Source organism: Solanum verrucosum, unplaced genomic scaffold (genome assembly GCF_900185275.1).
Source record: "Solanum verrucosum unplaced genomic scaffold, falcon-dt-bn FXZP01000403.1, whole genome shotgun sequence".
Lineage (NCBI taxonomy): Eukaryota > Viridiplantae > Streptophyta > Magnoliopsida > Solanales > Solanaceae > Solanum > Solanum verrucosum.
The window spans coordinates 100-13,046 of record NW_026020204.1 but is presented as its reverse complement, the minus strand read 5'-3'; the positions used below and the strand labels follow the sequence as shown (position 1 = coordinate 13,046).

At 32.2% G+C, this 12,947-nt stretch overlaps 1 protein-coding gene across 1 annotated transcript; it reads right to left on the bottom strand.

Moving 5' to 3' along the window:
* Positions 1-524: 524 nt before the first annotated feature.
* Positions 525-2,401, bottom strand: LOC125830129 (adenylate isopentenyltransferase 5, chloroplastic-like). Its single transcript, XM_049509331.1, has 5 exons — positions 2,236-2,401; positions 1,892-2,146; positions 1,561-1,743; positions 771-827; positions 525-622 (listed from the first exon to the last, which is right to left on the bottom strand). The coding sequence occupies exons 1-5, from the start codon at positions 2,399-2,401 to the stop codon at positions 525-527; spliced, it is 759 nt and encodes a 252-aa protein (XP_049365288.1).
* Between the last annotated feature and the right edge of the window lie 10,546 nt (positions 2,402-12,947).

Here is a 12,947-nt window from a genome sequence, read left to right as displayed (position 1 = left end):
TATTAAATATCAAAGACTTGGATTTGGACTTGGACTTGGCGCTAGGGCTTGGATCGGACCTTAAAATAAATATTTTTATAAAGCTTAAATATATACTCTATAAATAACAATGATTTTACAAATAAGAATAGTATATATATCTGTAGTTTGATACAAACGGTACAAAATAGGTCAAAAATTAAAGTGACCAAGAGAAAAATAACACAAGATAGAGATAATGATAGTTTATGTACACTCAATATTAATATTGTGATCATCATTTTTGAGAAATCTTTCCACAATATCTAGGCATGGTTGCAAAACAGTATTCCTCCATGCTTCGTCAACAACTTCTTTTCTATCTTCTTTGAAAACGTCAGTAGCAATAATATGATTCACCGACCACATTTTCTCATTTATTAATCGTTGAATCTTGTCAAGTTGGTTACAAATTAACATACGAGTATTACGCTTGATACTTGAAATTGAAGCTTGAAGAATCATCTTCTTTGACTCATCATCTCCGTCTATATTTTTTTCTTCCCTTAAAATTTGGCCATTTCAGGGAAACCAATGGACCGTTGGATTCCTTTGGTGTAATCTGCATCTGGAATGTAAAATTGGCGCACCTCATCCACCAGCCCTGCATGCAGCATAAATTTAAGAATAGTTTTATTTAGGTGAACATATATTTGAAAATCGAAAGTATTATTAAGAAAACTATATAATTTTTTTTTAGTTAGGGTCATTATTAAATTTTGATTCATATATAAAATAACTACCAAAATTACCTCCATTGACCATTTCATCAACCCACGTGTCAACTCTACGGTTCAAGACTGATTGCTCTACATCAATCCAAATAAAGCAACTGTCATACTTATGTTTGAACATGAATACAGGGTCTTCCACAAGTTTTTCAATAAACGAATTTGACCCTCCAACAATAATTGGAACACATTGAGTCTTCAAAAAAATTTCTATGTATTCAATGTACTTTGGAGTTAAGAATGTTATTCTTTAAAATTCTTTAAGGTTAGAATCTTCCCAAACATTTATAGTCATTTATTTTTTCACTCTATTATCTTGACATTAAGAATGATCTCATGTAATTTTTTTTAGTACGAATTTATATTAATATATATTAAATATCAAAGACTTGGATTTGGACTTGGACTTGGCGCTTGGGCTTGGATCGGACCTTAAAATAAATATTTTTATAAAGCTTAAATATATATTCTATAAATAACAATGATTTTACAAATAAGAATACTATATATAGCAGTAGTTTGATACAAACAGTACAAAATAGGTCAAAAATTAATGTGACCAAGAGAAAAATAACACAAGATAGAGATAATGACAGTTTATGTACACTTAATACTAATATTGTGATCATCATTTTTGAGAATCTTTCCACAATATCTAGGCATGGTTGCAAAACAATATTCCTCCATGCTTCGTCAACAACTTCTTTTATATCTTCTTTGAAAACGTCAGTAGCAATAATATGATGCACGGACCACATTTTCTCATTTATTAATCGTTGAATCTTGTCAAGTTGGTTACAAATTAATATACGAGTATTACGCTTGATACTTGAAATTGAAGATTGAATAATCATCTTCTTTGTTTCATCATCTCCGTCTATATTTTTTACTTCCCTTAAATATTTGGCCATTTTAGGGACACCAATGGACCGTCGGATTCCTTTGGTATAATCTGCATCTGGAATGTAAAATTGCCGCACCTCATCCACTAGCCCTGCATGCAACAGAAATTTAAGAATAGTTTTATTCAGGTGAACATATATTTGAAAACCGAAATTATTACTAAGAAACTATAGAAGAAAAGTTTTAGTTAGAGTCATTATTATATTTTGATTCATATATAAAATAACTACAAAAACTACCTGCATTGACCATTTCATCAACCCTCGTGTCAATTCTACGGTTCAAGACTGATTGCTCTACATCAATCCAAATAAAGCAACTGTCATACTTATGTTTGAACATGAATACAGGGTCTTCCACAAGTTTTTCAATAAACGAATTTGACCCACCAATAATAATTGGAACACATTGAGTCTTCCAAAAAAAAATTATGTATTCAATGAAGTTCAGACAAAAATCTTCGGCCGTGAAGTTGTAATCTAGCTCAATTTCACCTAAAAAATTGTGAAACAAAATAATTGCCAATTAATATTCACATTAAAATAAAGGAATCACAAAAAATGTCTTTTTCAAATATGTATACCTAGCAAATAGTGTCGTACACCTTGTTTCTCAGCGTATGTGATCTTGTTGTTCACTATTTCAAGTCCTTTATAAACTTGCATATGGTCCGAGTTGATTATTTCTCCTCGAAAATGGGTGGCAAAGTCAACAGAGACAGGAGATTTTTCCGTTCCTGTTGTTCCCATTATGAACACCACTTTCTTGTTGTTGAACTTGTTGTTTTTGATGATGAAAGTATTCATTTTACCTACACATAAAAATAAAATTATAACAATAATTAGTTTTAAATAGTAAATAATCTCATGAAAACCACTCATGCATACACTCATACATTAAAAAATCTTATAAATATAAGGTTAATAAGTAGAAACCTTGCTTGAGATGTAATAAACTATGTAAAACAATTATAGAAAACTATTTCAATTACAATTATTTATATTTCGTTGTGCTGCATGTAATAATAGATAACTGTTTTATTGAATGAAGCATCCATCATCGTGATTGAATTAGGTAGAATATATAAGAAAAGTTTTTTAGAGTCATTATTATATTTTGATTCATATATAAAATAACTACAAAATCTACCTGCATTGACCATTTCATCAACCCTAGTGTCAACTCTACGGTTCAAGACTGATTGCTCTACATCAATCCAAATAAAGCAACCGTCATACTTATGTTTGAACATGAATACAGGGTATTCCACAGGTTTTTCAATAAACGAATTTGACCCCCAACAATAATTGGAACACATTGAGTCTTCAATTTTTTTTTTATGTATTCAACGAAGTTCAGACAGAAATCTTTAGCCGTGAAGTTGGAATCTGGCTCAATATCGCCTAAAAATTTGTGAAACAAAATAATTGCCAATTAATATTCACATTAAAATAAAGGAATCACAAAAAATGTCTTTTCCAAATATGTATACCTAGCAAATAGTGTCGTATACCTTGTTTCTCAGCGTGTGTGATCTTGTTGGTCACTATTTCAAGTACCCATTCCTGTTGCTCCCATTATAAACACCACTTTCTTTTTGTTGAACTTGTTGTTGTTGATGATGAAAGTATTCATTTTAGCTACGCATAAAATAAAATTATAATAATAATTTGTTTAAAATAGTAAATAATCTCATGAAAACCACTCACGCATACACTCATACATTAAAAAATCTTTTAAATATAAGGTTAATAAGTAGAAACCTTGCTTGAGATGTAAATGTAAAATAATATATTTTTCTTGATGGTGGTTATGAAAGAGATTGCATTGAGCATTTATAGTAAAATGTATTTGTGGACATATTAATTATCATACCATATTCAGAAATAATGATATCTTTTAGGATAAGTTCGATGACTTTTGAAAAATGTATCGATATGTCAACTTGAATTTTGGTAAATGACAAGTAAATAATTTTAGGATAAACTTAAAAATGTACATTGTTTGGAGATCGCATATAACTGGGTAATTATAGTAAAAATGTGATTATGAACTTATGAATTGGCATATACCAAATTAAAAAAAAAACATATCTTATAGGATAAGAATAATTCTTGTAAAAAGCCTACAGATACGTCAGCTTGAATTTCGGTGATTAGGCTTAAATAATTTTAGGATGAAGTTTCTAGATGCACATTGTTATGAGATCACATACAAGATTGACGAAAATATGGATTTCAAAAGGATTGTAAAAAGAACTCAACAATATTTCTGAAGGAATACATTCAAGTGATAATGCGTCAATTCATACACTCTTTAACAACACGTCATAAGTGCTAAGTCTAATTCAATTAGAAGGGAAGTAACAATTATCGATAATGATTTCAATTACAAGTATTTATATTTACTTGTGCAGCATGTAATAATAGATAGATGTTTTATTGAATGAAGCATCCATCATCGTGATTGAATTAGGTAGAATATATTTCCTTAAATGATCCTTACCGATATATTGCAAATTTATTATTTTCTCTTCTTTGTCTATGCAACAATTTTAAATTTGGAGTTAAGAATGTTATTCTTTAAGGTTAGAATCTTCCCAAACATTTATAGTCATTTATTTTTTCACTCTATTACTTGACATTAAGAATGATCTCATGTAATTGTGTAAGTACGAATTTATATTAATATATATTAAATATCAAAGACTTGGATTGGACTTGGACTTGGTGCTAAGGGGTTGGATCGGACCTTAAAATAAATATTTTTATAAAGCTTAAATATATACTCTATAAATAACAATGATTTTACAAATAAGAATACTATATATATTTGTAGTTTGATACAAACTGTACAAAATAGGTCAAAAATTAAAGTGACCAAGAGAAAAAATAACACAAGATAGAGATAATGATAGTTTATGTACACTTAATACTAATATTGTGATCATCATTTTTGAGAAATCTTTCCACAATATGTAGGCATGTTGCAAAACAGTATTCCTCCATGCTTCGTCAACAACTGCTTTTCTATCTTCTTTGAAAACGTCAGTAGCAATAATATGATGCACGACCACATTTTCTCATTTATTAATCGTTGAATCTTGTCAAGTTGGTTGCAAATTAATATACGAGTATTGCGCTTGATACTTGAAATTGAAGCTTGAAGAATCGTCTTCTTTGATTCATCATCTCCGTCTATATTTTTTTCTTCCCTTGAAAATTTTACCATATTTGGGACACCAATGGACCGTCGGATTTCTTTGGTGTTATCTGCATCTGGAATGGAAATTTGCCGCACCTCATCCACTAGCCCTGCATAAAACATAAATTTAAGAATAGTTTTATTTAGGTGAACATATATTTGAGAAGCAAAAGTATTATTAAGAAAACTATATAAGAAAATTTTTAATTACAGTCATTATTATATTTTGATTCATATATAAAATAACTACAAAAACTACATGCGTTGACCATTTCATCAACCCTCGTGTCAACACTACGGTTCAAGACCGATTGCTCTACATCAATCCAAATAAAGAAACTGTCATACTTATGTTTGAACATGAATACATGGTCTTCCACTATAATTACCCGAACCCGAAAGGTCATATTTGATAATTTTGAATAGTCATTTAACTACAATTAATTAATTTGTGGGTGATTTGTTTAATGTTAAAAATAATGGGCCAAGCCTGAAATATTAAAATAGAGTAGTAGGAAATTATTATTGTTAATACATAGTTAATTTCGAAACAAAATAAAAAAAAGAATAAGAGGAGGAGCAGAAAACTAACCTGCGTGCGGCGTGAACACGGATCAATAGAGGGCAAACTGCTTCATGTAAGGAAAATTCAACTGATGCTTTCAAATTCTGCTTGCATTAATTTCTTTTCTATCCTTTCATTAATTGTTGCACCTATATATAAATATATAATAACATTATATATCTATTTGGTTATATATAGAACGATAATTAGTGGTTGCCATTTTAGCTCTTAAAATCTAAACAACAAATTTATTTACGGGTTGTTACTTTTGATAACTCTAGAATAAGTTGTTATTGGGTACTGATTAATAATTATGGGATAATGTTTGGAATACGGATGAATGGTGGTTTGGTTAGCGACTTAAGCTATGGGTTTGTCACTAATTTTAAGGTTCTTTTAACTCATAAATCAAGTTTTAATAATATTGGTATTTGATTGTAGATTTGAGTGATGTTTTTGGGTCTAGATTAGACCTATAGTAATATGAGTGTTGTTAGTTTTGGAAGCTTATTGTGATTATTTATTTGAATAGATTGTATTTATTTGGAAGTCCAACGAAAGAGAAAGGCTCAAGTCACGGAGTGATTGTTCGACTATATGAGGCAAGTAGATTTCTAAACCCTTGTTAAGTGTATGGAATTCATGTATTTCCTTGTAATATGTGTTTAGGGTAATGAGACTTGGTGATTGGTTGACTTGTCCACATTTATTAATTCTAATGATGAGAAAAGGGATAATAAAAGGCAATGTGATCAATAGTTTGTGTGATGTGTTGATAATTATTTGAAAGGCTTGTTGAATCATTGTTGATGATGTATCCTGATTGTGTTGTTGTGAATTGTGCAATGTTATGAAAATGGTCTACTCTTCATTATTTGTGTGAACATGTCATTTGTATTGTTCTGAGACATAGTTGTGACAAATGTTATTTGCATTGAGAAAGAATAAGAAAATAAAGAGGATGTACAATTTTGAGGGACGTATCGCGCGTCGCGATGGATACTATGTTTCGAGGGATGTGTCGTGCGCCGTGATGGATACTATATTTTGAGAGACGTATCGCGCACCGCGATGGTTACTATTATCGAGGGTCGTATCGCACGCCGCGATAGATCCATGGACATATTGTCCCCCATGGGTCCCAGACTGAGAGATAGCGGGTGTGTACCATTAGGTCAGACATGCATCACTATACTTGACATTGCATTTCATTTCATTGCACTTCTTTATGATTGGTGAACTTGATCTTGTGTGTTGCTGATCTTGTGAGTCCTTTTCCTTGGAACTTGTGACTGATGAATATTGAACTTGTTGTTGAAGATATGCAATTGTTAGAGTGTTGTTGTTGAGGATATGATACTTTTGTTGTTGTTAAGGATATGAAATTGTTAGAGTGTTGTGTTGAGCTATGTGCTTTGTAAACTGTGAATTGTTATGTTGGGTTGGTTTTAAGCAGTTGTAGTTGTGGAGGTTGTAATTGATGAATATTGAGCTTATTGTTGAGAATATATGATTGTTAGAATATTGTTGTTGAGATATGTGCTTGTAAATTGTGAACTGTTAGGTTGGGTTGGTTGTATACAGATTGTAGTTGTGAAGGTTCGGTTGGGGTGTAAGGAGTACTCCTATTCTATCCCCTTAGCTCGTGTTTAGAGGTTTAGTTGCTGAGTACTGTGTGGTATGGTACTCACCCCTTTCTTCTACAAATTTTTGTAGGTTACGAGGCTGAATTTTTGTGGTACTTGTCATTCTCTTCTTTTCCAAGGCTTCTTGTGGAGGTTTGTGAGGTAGATGCTTGTCATTTCAGCGGACCTTCTTACTCTTATTTATGAACTTGTTCTATTCTAGAAACAATGTCATTTTAGACTTGTGTTTTCTTTTGAATCAATTGTAATACTTTAGAGGCTTATACACGTGACAACCAGATTTTGGGGGTATTTTTGAGTTGATTATAAAATTTTCGCATTTTAATGTAATGATTGAGTTTTAGGCTGACTTGTCTTGGTGGGATAAGACGAGTGCCATCACATCCCTCTTTGGGTCGTGACAAAATGGCATCAGAGCCCCAGGTTTATAGGTTTCACATGTGTACAAGTCGAGTCTAAGTAGAGTCTCAAGGATCGGCATGGAGATGTCTGTACTTATCTTCAAGAGGCTATGGTGATTTTTAGGAAAAATCTGCACTTCTTGAATCTCTATCATGCATCCTTTGTCAGTTCTGATTTTTATCACTTCATTTTATTCTCTCACTTATGTGATGACTCGTGCATAGTTCCTCATGTGACTATTTGGTGTGTTGTATATGTCTTGGATGTTAGATTTGTTACAAATGTGGAAGTGATAGACTTATGAGAGAGATGTGTTGTGAGATTTGGAATGTTCAATGATTCAAAAAGATTGATTTAGGTGATCACTTGATGAATCATTTTGAGGATATTTGGATGATTAGGTTGAACAATGGTTTAAGGGACTTCATGAACATATGATATTTATTTTTAGGCTAGTCATCTAGTAGTGGGATCAATATTTGTGTGGTATAGGAAATATCTAGAGTGGTTTGACAATTAAAAGTGGAATGATTAAAGGGGTGGCTAGATAATGAACAATGTAACTTGGAAAATACAGTTGGTATAGTTGTTATAACATGTATGGATTGCTTAGCAAATGATGAGAATGATATTGCACCAATTGAGGTTAGAATCTTTCATAGAATGAATGTATATCAATAGGATCATTATATGACTATTACAATAGTATTGATGCTTACTTGGTTAGAGTTATGAAATGTGTTACTTCTGCTATGAACCTGATGTAAGAAAGAATGCATATATCTTAGGATAGAGATGTAATTAATTTGATAATGTTTTGAATTTATCCAATGGATAGAAATGTGTGGGCTATTTGGGTACGATTTGCTCAATAGGTATGATGTGTACTAGTGGTGGATCTAATGAACTTTAACGATGTGATACTAGTGGTGTATGGAAATGGATACATCAATTTTTAAGCGTGAATACTACCTACTTAAGGAGTTATTATTTATACCACATGCTCGTATAATGAAATTCGATGTTGCATTCATATTTAAGAATCCAACAAATTTGTTACTACGGACAAATGAGTTAAACATTATTTATAAGGAAGCTTTTAGTTGTGTATCTTTGGTAAATTATTGATATGTTTAGGTTGTGAAGTGTATCTCGAGGACTTTAAATGAGTAGTGATTTCATCGTAAGCTCCATGAAAGTGGGTCGATATTTAGGATGACAAGCTTATGGGTAAAAGAAGTCCCAACGAGTATACTTGCGTGAAGGTAATTGAAAATTTTAGTAAAAAGGGCATATAAAAGTGTGTTAGTCCTTTGGATTTGATTGGTATAGCTGGGTTTGAGATGTCATGTTAATGACAAGGGTGACTTCATGGTGATGACAAGGGCTAACCGAGTATAATGGTAATAAGAGTTTGTGATGGATTTTGATTGAGATGCAACTATATGATAAGGATTATTGATTAACAAATTTTTGTATGGTAATGACGACTTGTGAGTATCTAATGTGATGGCTTGCTACTATTTGATGAGTAGTGTGGGATCGTGGAAAGTTATAGGAGGTGCTAAGACACCACTCGAATAGAATTGAAATGAACTAGAGTCACAAATGAAAAGAATTACTGGGATGTATTTTAGTCATTGGAAAGAGGTAACCAAGAGCAAAGGTATTTACTCTAATTGCAAAGGACAAAGATATATCTTTAGAGAGCTGAGAATCAAGTTCAGAGATGCGTGGTTCTATATATTTTGCTCTTATTATGGTAATAGTGTCACATGTTCATCAGATTGGATAAAAATAATTTGGTAAGATTTGAGAAAGAAGTCTACACATGATTGACTCGAGTATGGTGATAAGTTCTTTTACAGTTTTGAGTTTGGTAACTGGTACAGTTGAATTTTAACGAAAGATATGATAATGTCGATAGAGAGGCGATCAATGATAAGCTAAGATACGTGAATTCATAAAAATATTTAAGGTATGAGTTAATGTTGATAGATAAAGGGATTGGGTTACACATTTGGATTCAAAACTCAAGGTTTTTATTGTGAGTTTAGGTTTGTGGTAGTGTGTTTTGTCAAGGTAGGGATTGGTAAGGTAAGAAATTATTGATCGCATTGAGTATGAAGCACTTAGAAGGACTTGTGCATAATTTGAGTCGTAAAATTGATTACTTTTGATTGCTATACCTAATGGGGGTTTCACGTAATGTTTTGGCTTAGAGGATAAGGTAGAAATATCATGGGTTGTTGGTCAAAGGATAAGATTGGTAAGCAAGTCAGCTAAAGGAGAAAGAGTATGGTTTATTGAAGATTTCAAGGTATTTGAAATTCGTGTCATGAAAATAATTTAAGAAAAGTGAAGGAATATGATCTCTTGTATAAACCCTTGGTTTGTAGTTGAAGGATTTATTAATTTTTGCCTATGAGTTTAGATATGACTGTGAGATATGAACTAGTTCGGTACAGACTTACTAGGAATTATCATCAACTTTTCTAAAGATTGAGTTTTGTTTGGTTGACAAACAATGATGTGTGGAAGATTATATGTGGTTATGTCGAGCTAGATTGTTGAAATTATGATAGGTAACTTATTGATGCTAAAAAATGTGGACATACAGTTTTACATGATTAATGAGGATTTCGAGGGGATTGAAACTACGTACTTTGTTGATGGGATGATACAAACTGTTAGGATGTGTTACATAGGCATTTGATGGTTAGTAGAAATTATGAGCTTATAGTACACCGAATTATTTGAGTGGCCAAGAATTTCGTAAGTGTTAGTATGAGGTATATGATGGTTTTGAATATTAATTGAGATTAGGTATCTAAAAAAAATTATGTGGAGTTGACATTGAGTGTGATTCAATTGTTGTATCTCGATGGTAAAGTACTTTTAGATTTGGAATTAGTGTTATCAGTCTTGGGTGTGACATGTATTTGTCATGAAATCCTTAAATGAAAAGAGAGGGAGCCGTATTTTGAAATTTTTGGAGGCAACAATGTATTTTCTAAGAAGATTTTGATACTAGTGATGGTTTGAGAGTAAGGTAGATAGTTGGGGTGATTATAATGGTTATTAGTACTAAGAGTGTGGGCTTCAATGGAATGATGTAAACAGTATGTTGGGCCTAATAAATTGAACAGGGGTACGATTGTAATGGGGACCAAAGTGGTGGATTGTGGTAGCTAGAAAATCAAAGATATAGAGCCGGATGAATGAAAATGTTTGATGTGGGCACTATGGAAGGAATATCTAGTGTTATTCGACCTTGGTTCTGCATATTCTTATGTGACCATCTACTTCGTTTTGGATATGACTTGGAGTGCGATTCGTTGTCTATACCCACACATTTTTTTTTCATATCTATGGGTGAATTCCTAGTGGTGGATCGGGTGTACCGATCCTATGTTTGTCTTCTTAGTAGGGTGGCATCTTGGGTAGACTTGGTCATTTCAGTTATGGCAGATTTGGTGTTGTTTTAGATAGTTGAAGTATACTAGTGATTCTACACACACAACCTTGCTTATGAGAACCTATATAATAGCTACTATGAAGAATTACACTTGTCTAAGAGTGTTGTTAGAGGTTCTGCATTTTGAGTGTATCGCTTGTTGGGTGTTTACTTAACCATTTTCTTCTTTGGATTAGATAAGTTTGATTCTCCCTTGATGAGTACCCAGTGTCTAAAGATAAGATTTTTATAACTTAAGCTCGTGAAAAGATTGTGTTGTGAAAGGGAATCGTGATAAGATATGTGATGGTATGTGCATTATGAGTGTTTTGGTGGTTGATTCAGGCTCACTTCTGGTTGTAATCAGTATTGATTCAGAAGGTTATCTTGTTTATGTGAGAAAAGATTCGTCATGATGGCTGTGTTAAGGTCCAATGAGTTTCAGTTTAGATTGAGTTCATGGGTTAGTATGTGGCTTGATAATCACTCCTATTTATAGATCTTGCAAAGTTTGATTTGAAAGTTTAGTTCTTAATAGTTGATCTTGATGGAATGGCCTTAAGGAGGAGCTCACTTAGCGAGATGAACACCGACTGGTAGGTCATAACTTAGACTTTTGGAAACATCAGTTATTCTTCCTTCTTCTTCCTTATGTTCGAGGACGAACATGATTTCAGTGGTAGATATTGTAATGACCCGGGACAGAAAGGTCATTTTTGATAATTTTGAATAGTCATTTAACTATAGTTAATTAATTTGCGGGTGATTTGTTTATTATTAAAAATAATGGGCCAAGCCTGAAATATTAAATAGGTTAGAAGGAAATTATTATTGTTAATACATAGTTAATTTAGAAACAAAAGAAAAAAGGAAAAAGAGGAGGAGCAGAAAACTAACCTGCGTGCGGCATGAACGCGGATTAACAGAGGGCAAACTGCTTCACGTAAGGAAAATTCAACTGATGCTTTCAAATTCTGCCTACATTAATTTCTTTGCTATCCTTTCATTAATTATTGCACCTATATATAAATATATAATAATATTATATATCTATTTGGTTATATATAGAACGATAATTAGTGGTTGCCATTTTGGCTCTTAAAATCTAAACAACAAATCTATTTACGGGTTGTAAATTTTGATAATTCTAGAATAAGTTGTGATTTGGTACTGATTAATAATTATGGGATAATGTTTGGAATACGGATGAATGGTGGTTTCGATTAGCGACTTAAGCTATGGTTCGTCACTAATTTTAGGGTTCTTTTAACTCATAAATCAAGTTTTAATAATATTGGTATTTGATTGTAGATTTGAGTGCTGTTTTTGGGTCTAGATTAGACCTATAGTAATATGAGTGTTGTTAGTTTTGGAAGCTTATTGTGATTATTTATTTGAATAGATTGTATTTATTTGGAAGTCCAACGAAAGAGAAAGGCTCAAGTCACGGAGTGATTGTTCGACTATTTGAGGCAAGTAGATTTCTAAACCCTTGTTAAGTGTATGGAATTCATGTATTTCCTTGTAATATGTGTTTAGGGTAATGAGACTTGGTGATTGGTTGACTTGTCCACATTTATTAATTCTAATGATGAGAAAAGGGATAATAAAAGGCAATGTGATCAATAGTTTGTGTGATGTGTTGAGAATTGTTTGAAAGGCTTGTTGAATCATCGTTGATGTTGTATCTTGATTGTGTTGTTGTGAATTGTGCAATGTTATGAAAATGGTGTATCTCTTCATTATTTGTGTGAATGTGTCATTTGCATTGTTCTGAGACATAGTTGTGACAAGTTGTAACACCCCGACTTTTCAAAACGTCTAAATTAACTCGTATATTCGTGGAAAGACAAGGAGGGTGAGTAATAAATTAAGAATGATGTGGTATGTCCTATTTTAAGTGTTCAGGTGTTGCATCTCAAGTTAGGTAAGTGGCAAAATAAAAGTTGGCGGAAGTTATCGTAATTTCCTTCTTAAAGATTTCTCTGAAATTTGGGTCAAATGTCTTGGAGGTTTTCTCC

What these genes read in the sequence shown, in the direction of transcription:
- LOC125830129 (XM_049509331.1), bottom strand. Translation starts at nt 2,401, where the DNA reads ATGGGAACAACAGGAACGGAAAAATCTCCTGTCTCTGTTGACTTTGCC. An exon ending in AAGTATCAAGCGTAATACTC is followed by an intron (nt 828 to 1,560) that starts GTATATTAATTT and finishes GGATTGATGTAG; the next exon opens with AGCAATCAGTCTTGAACCGT. An exon ending in TGATGAAATGGTCAATGGAG is followed by an intron (nt 623 to 770) that starts GTAATTTTGGTA and finishes TGCTGCATGCAG; the next exon opens with GGCTGGTGGATGAGGTGCGC.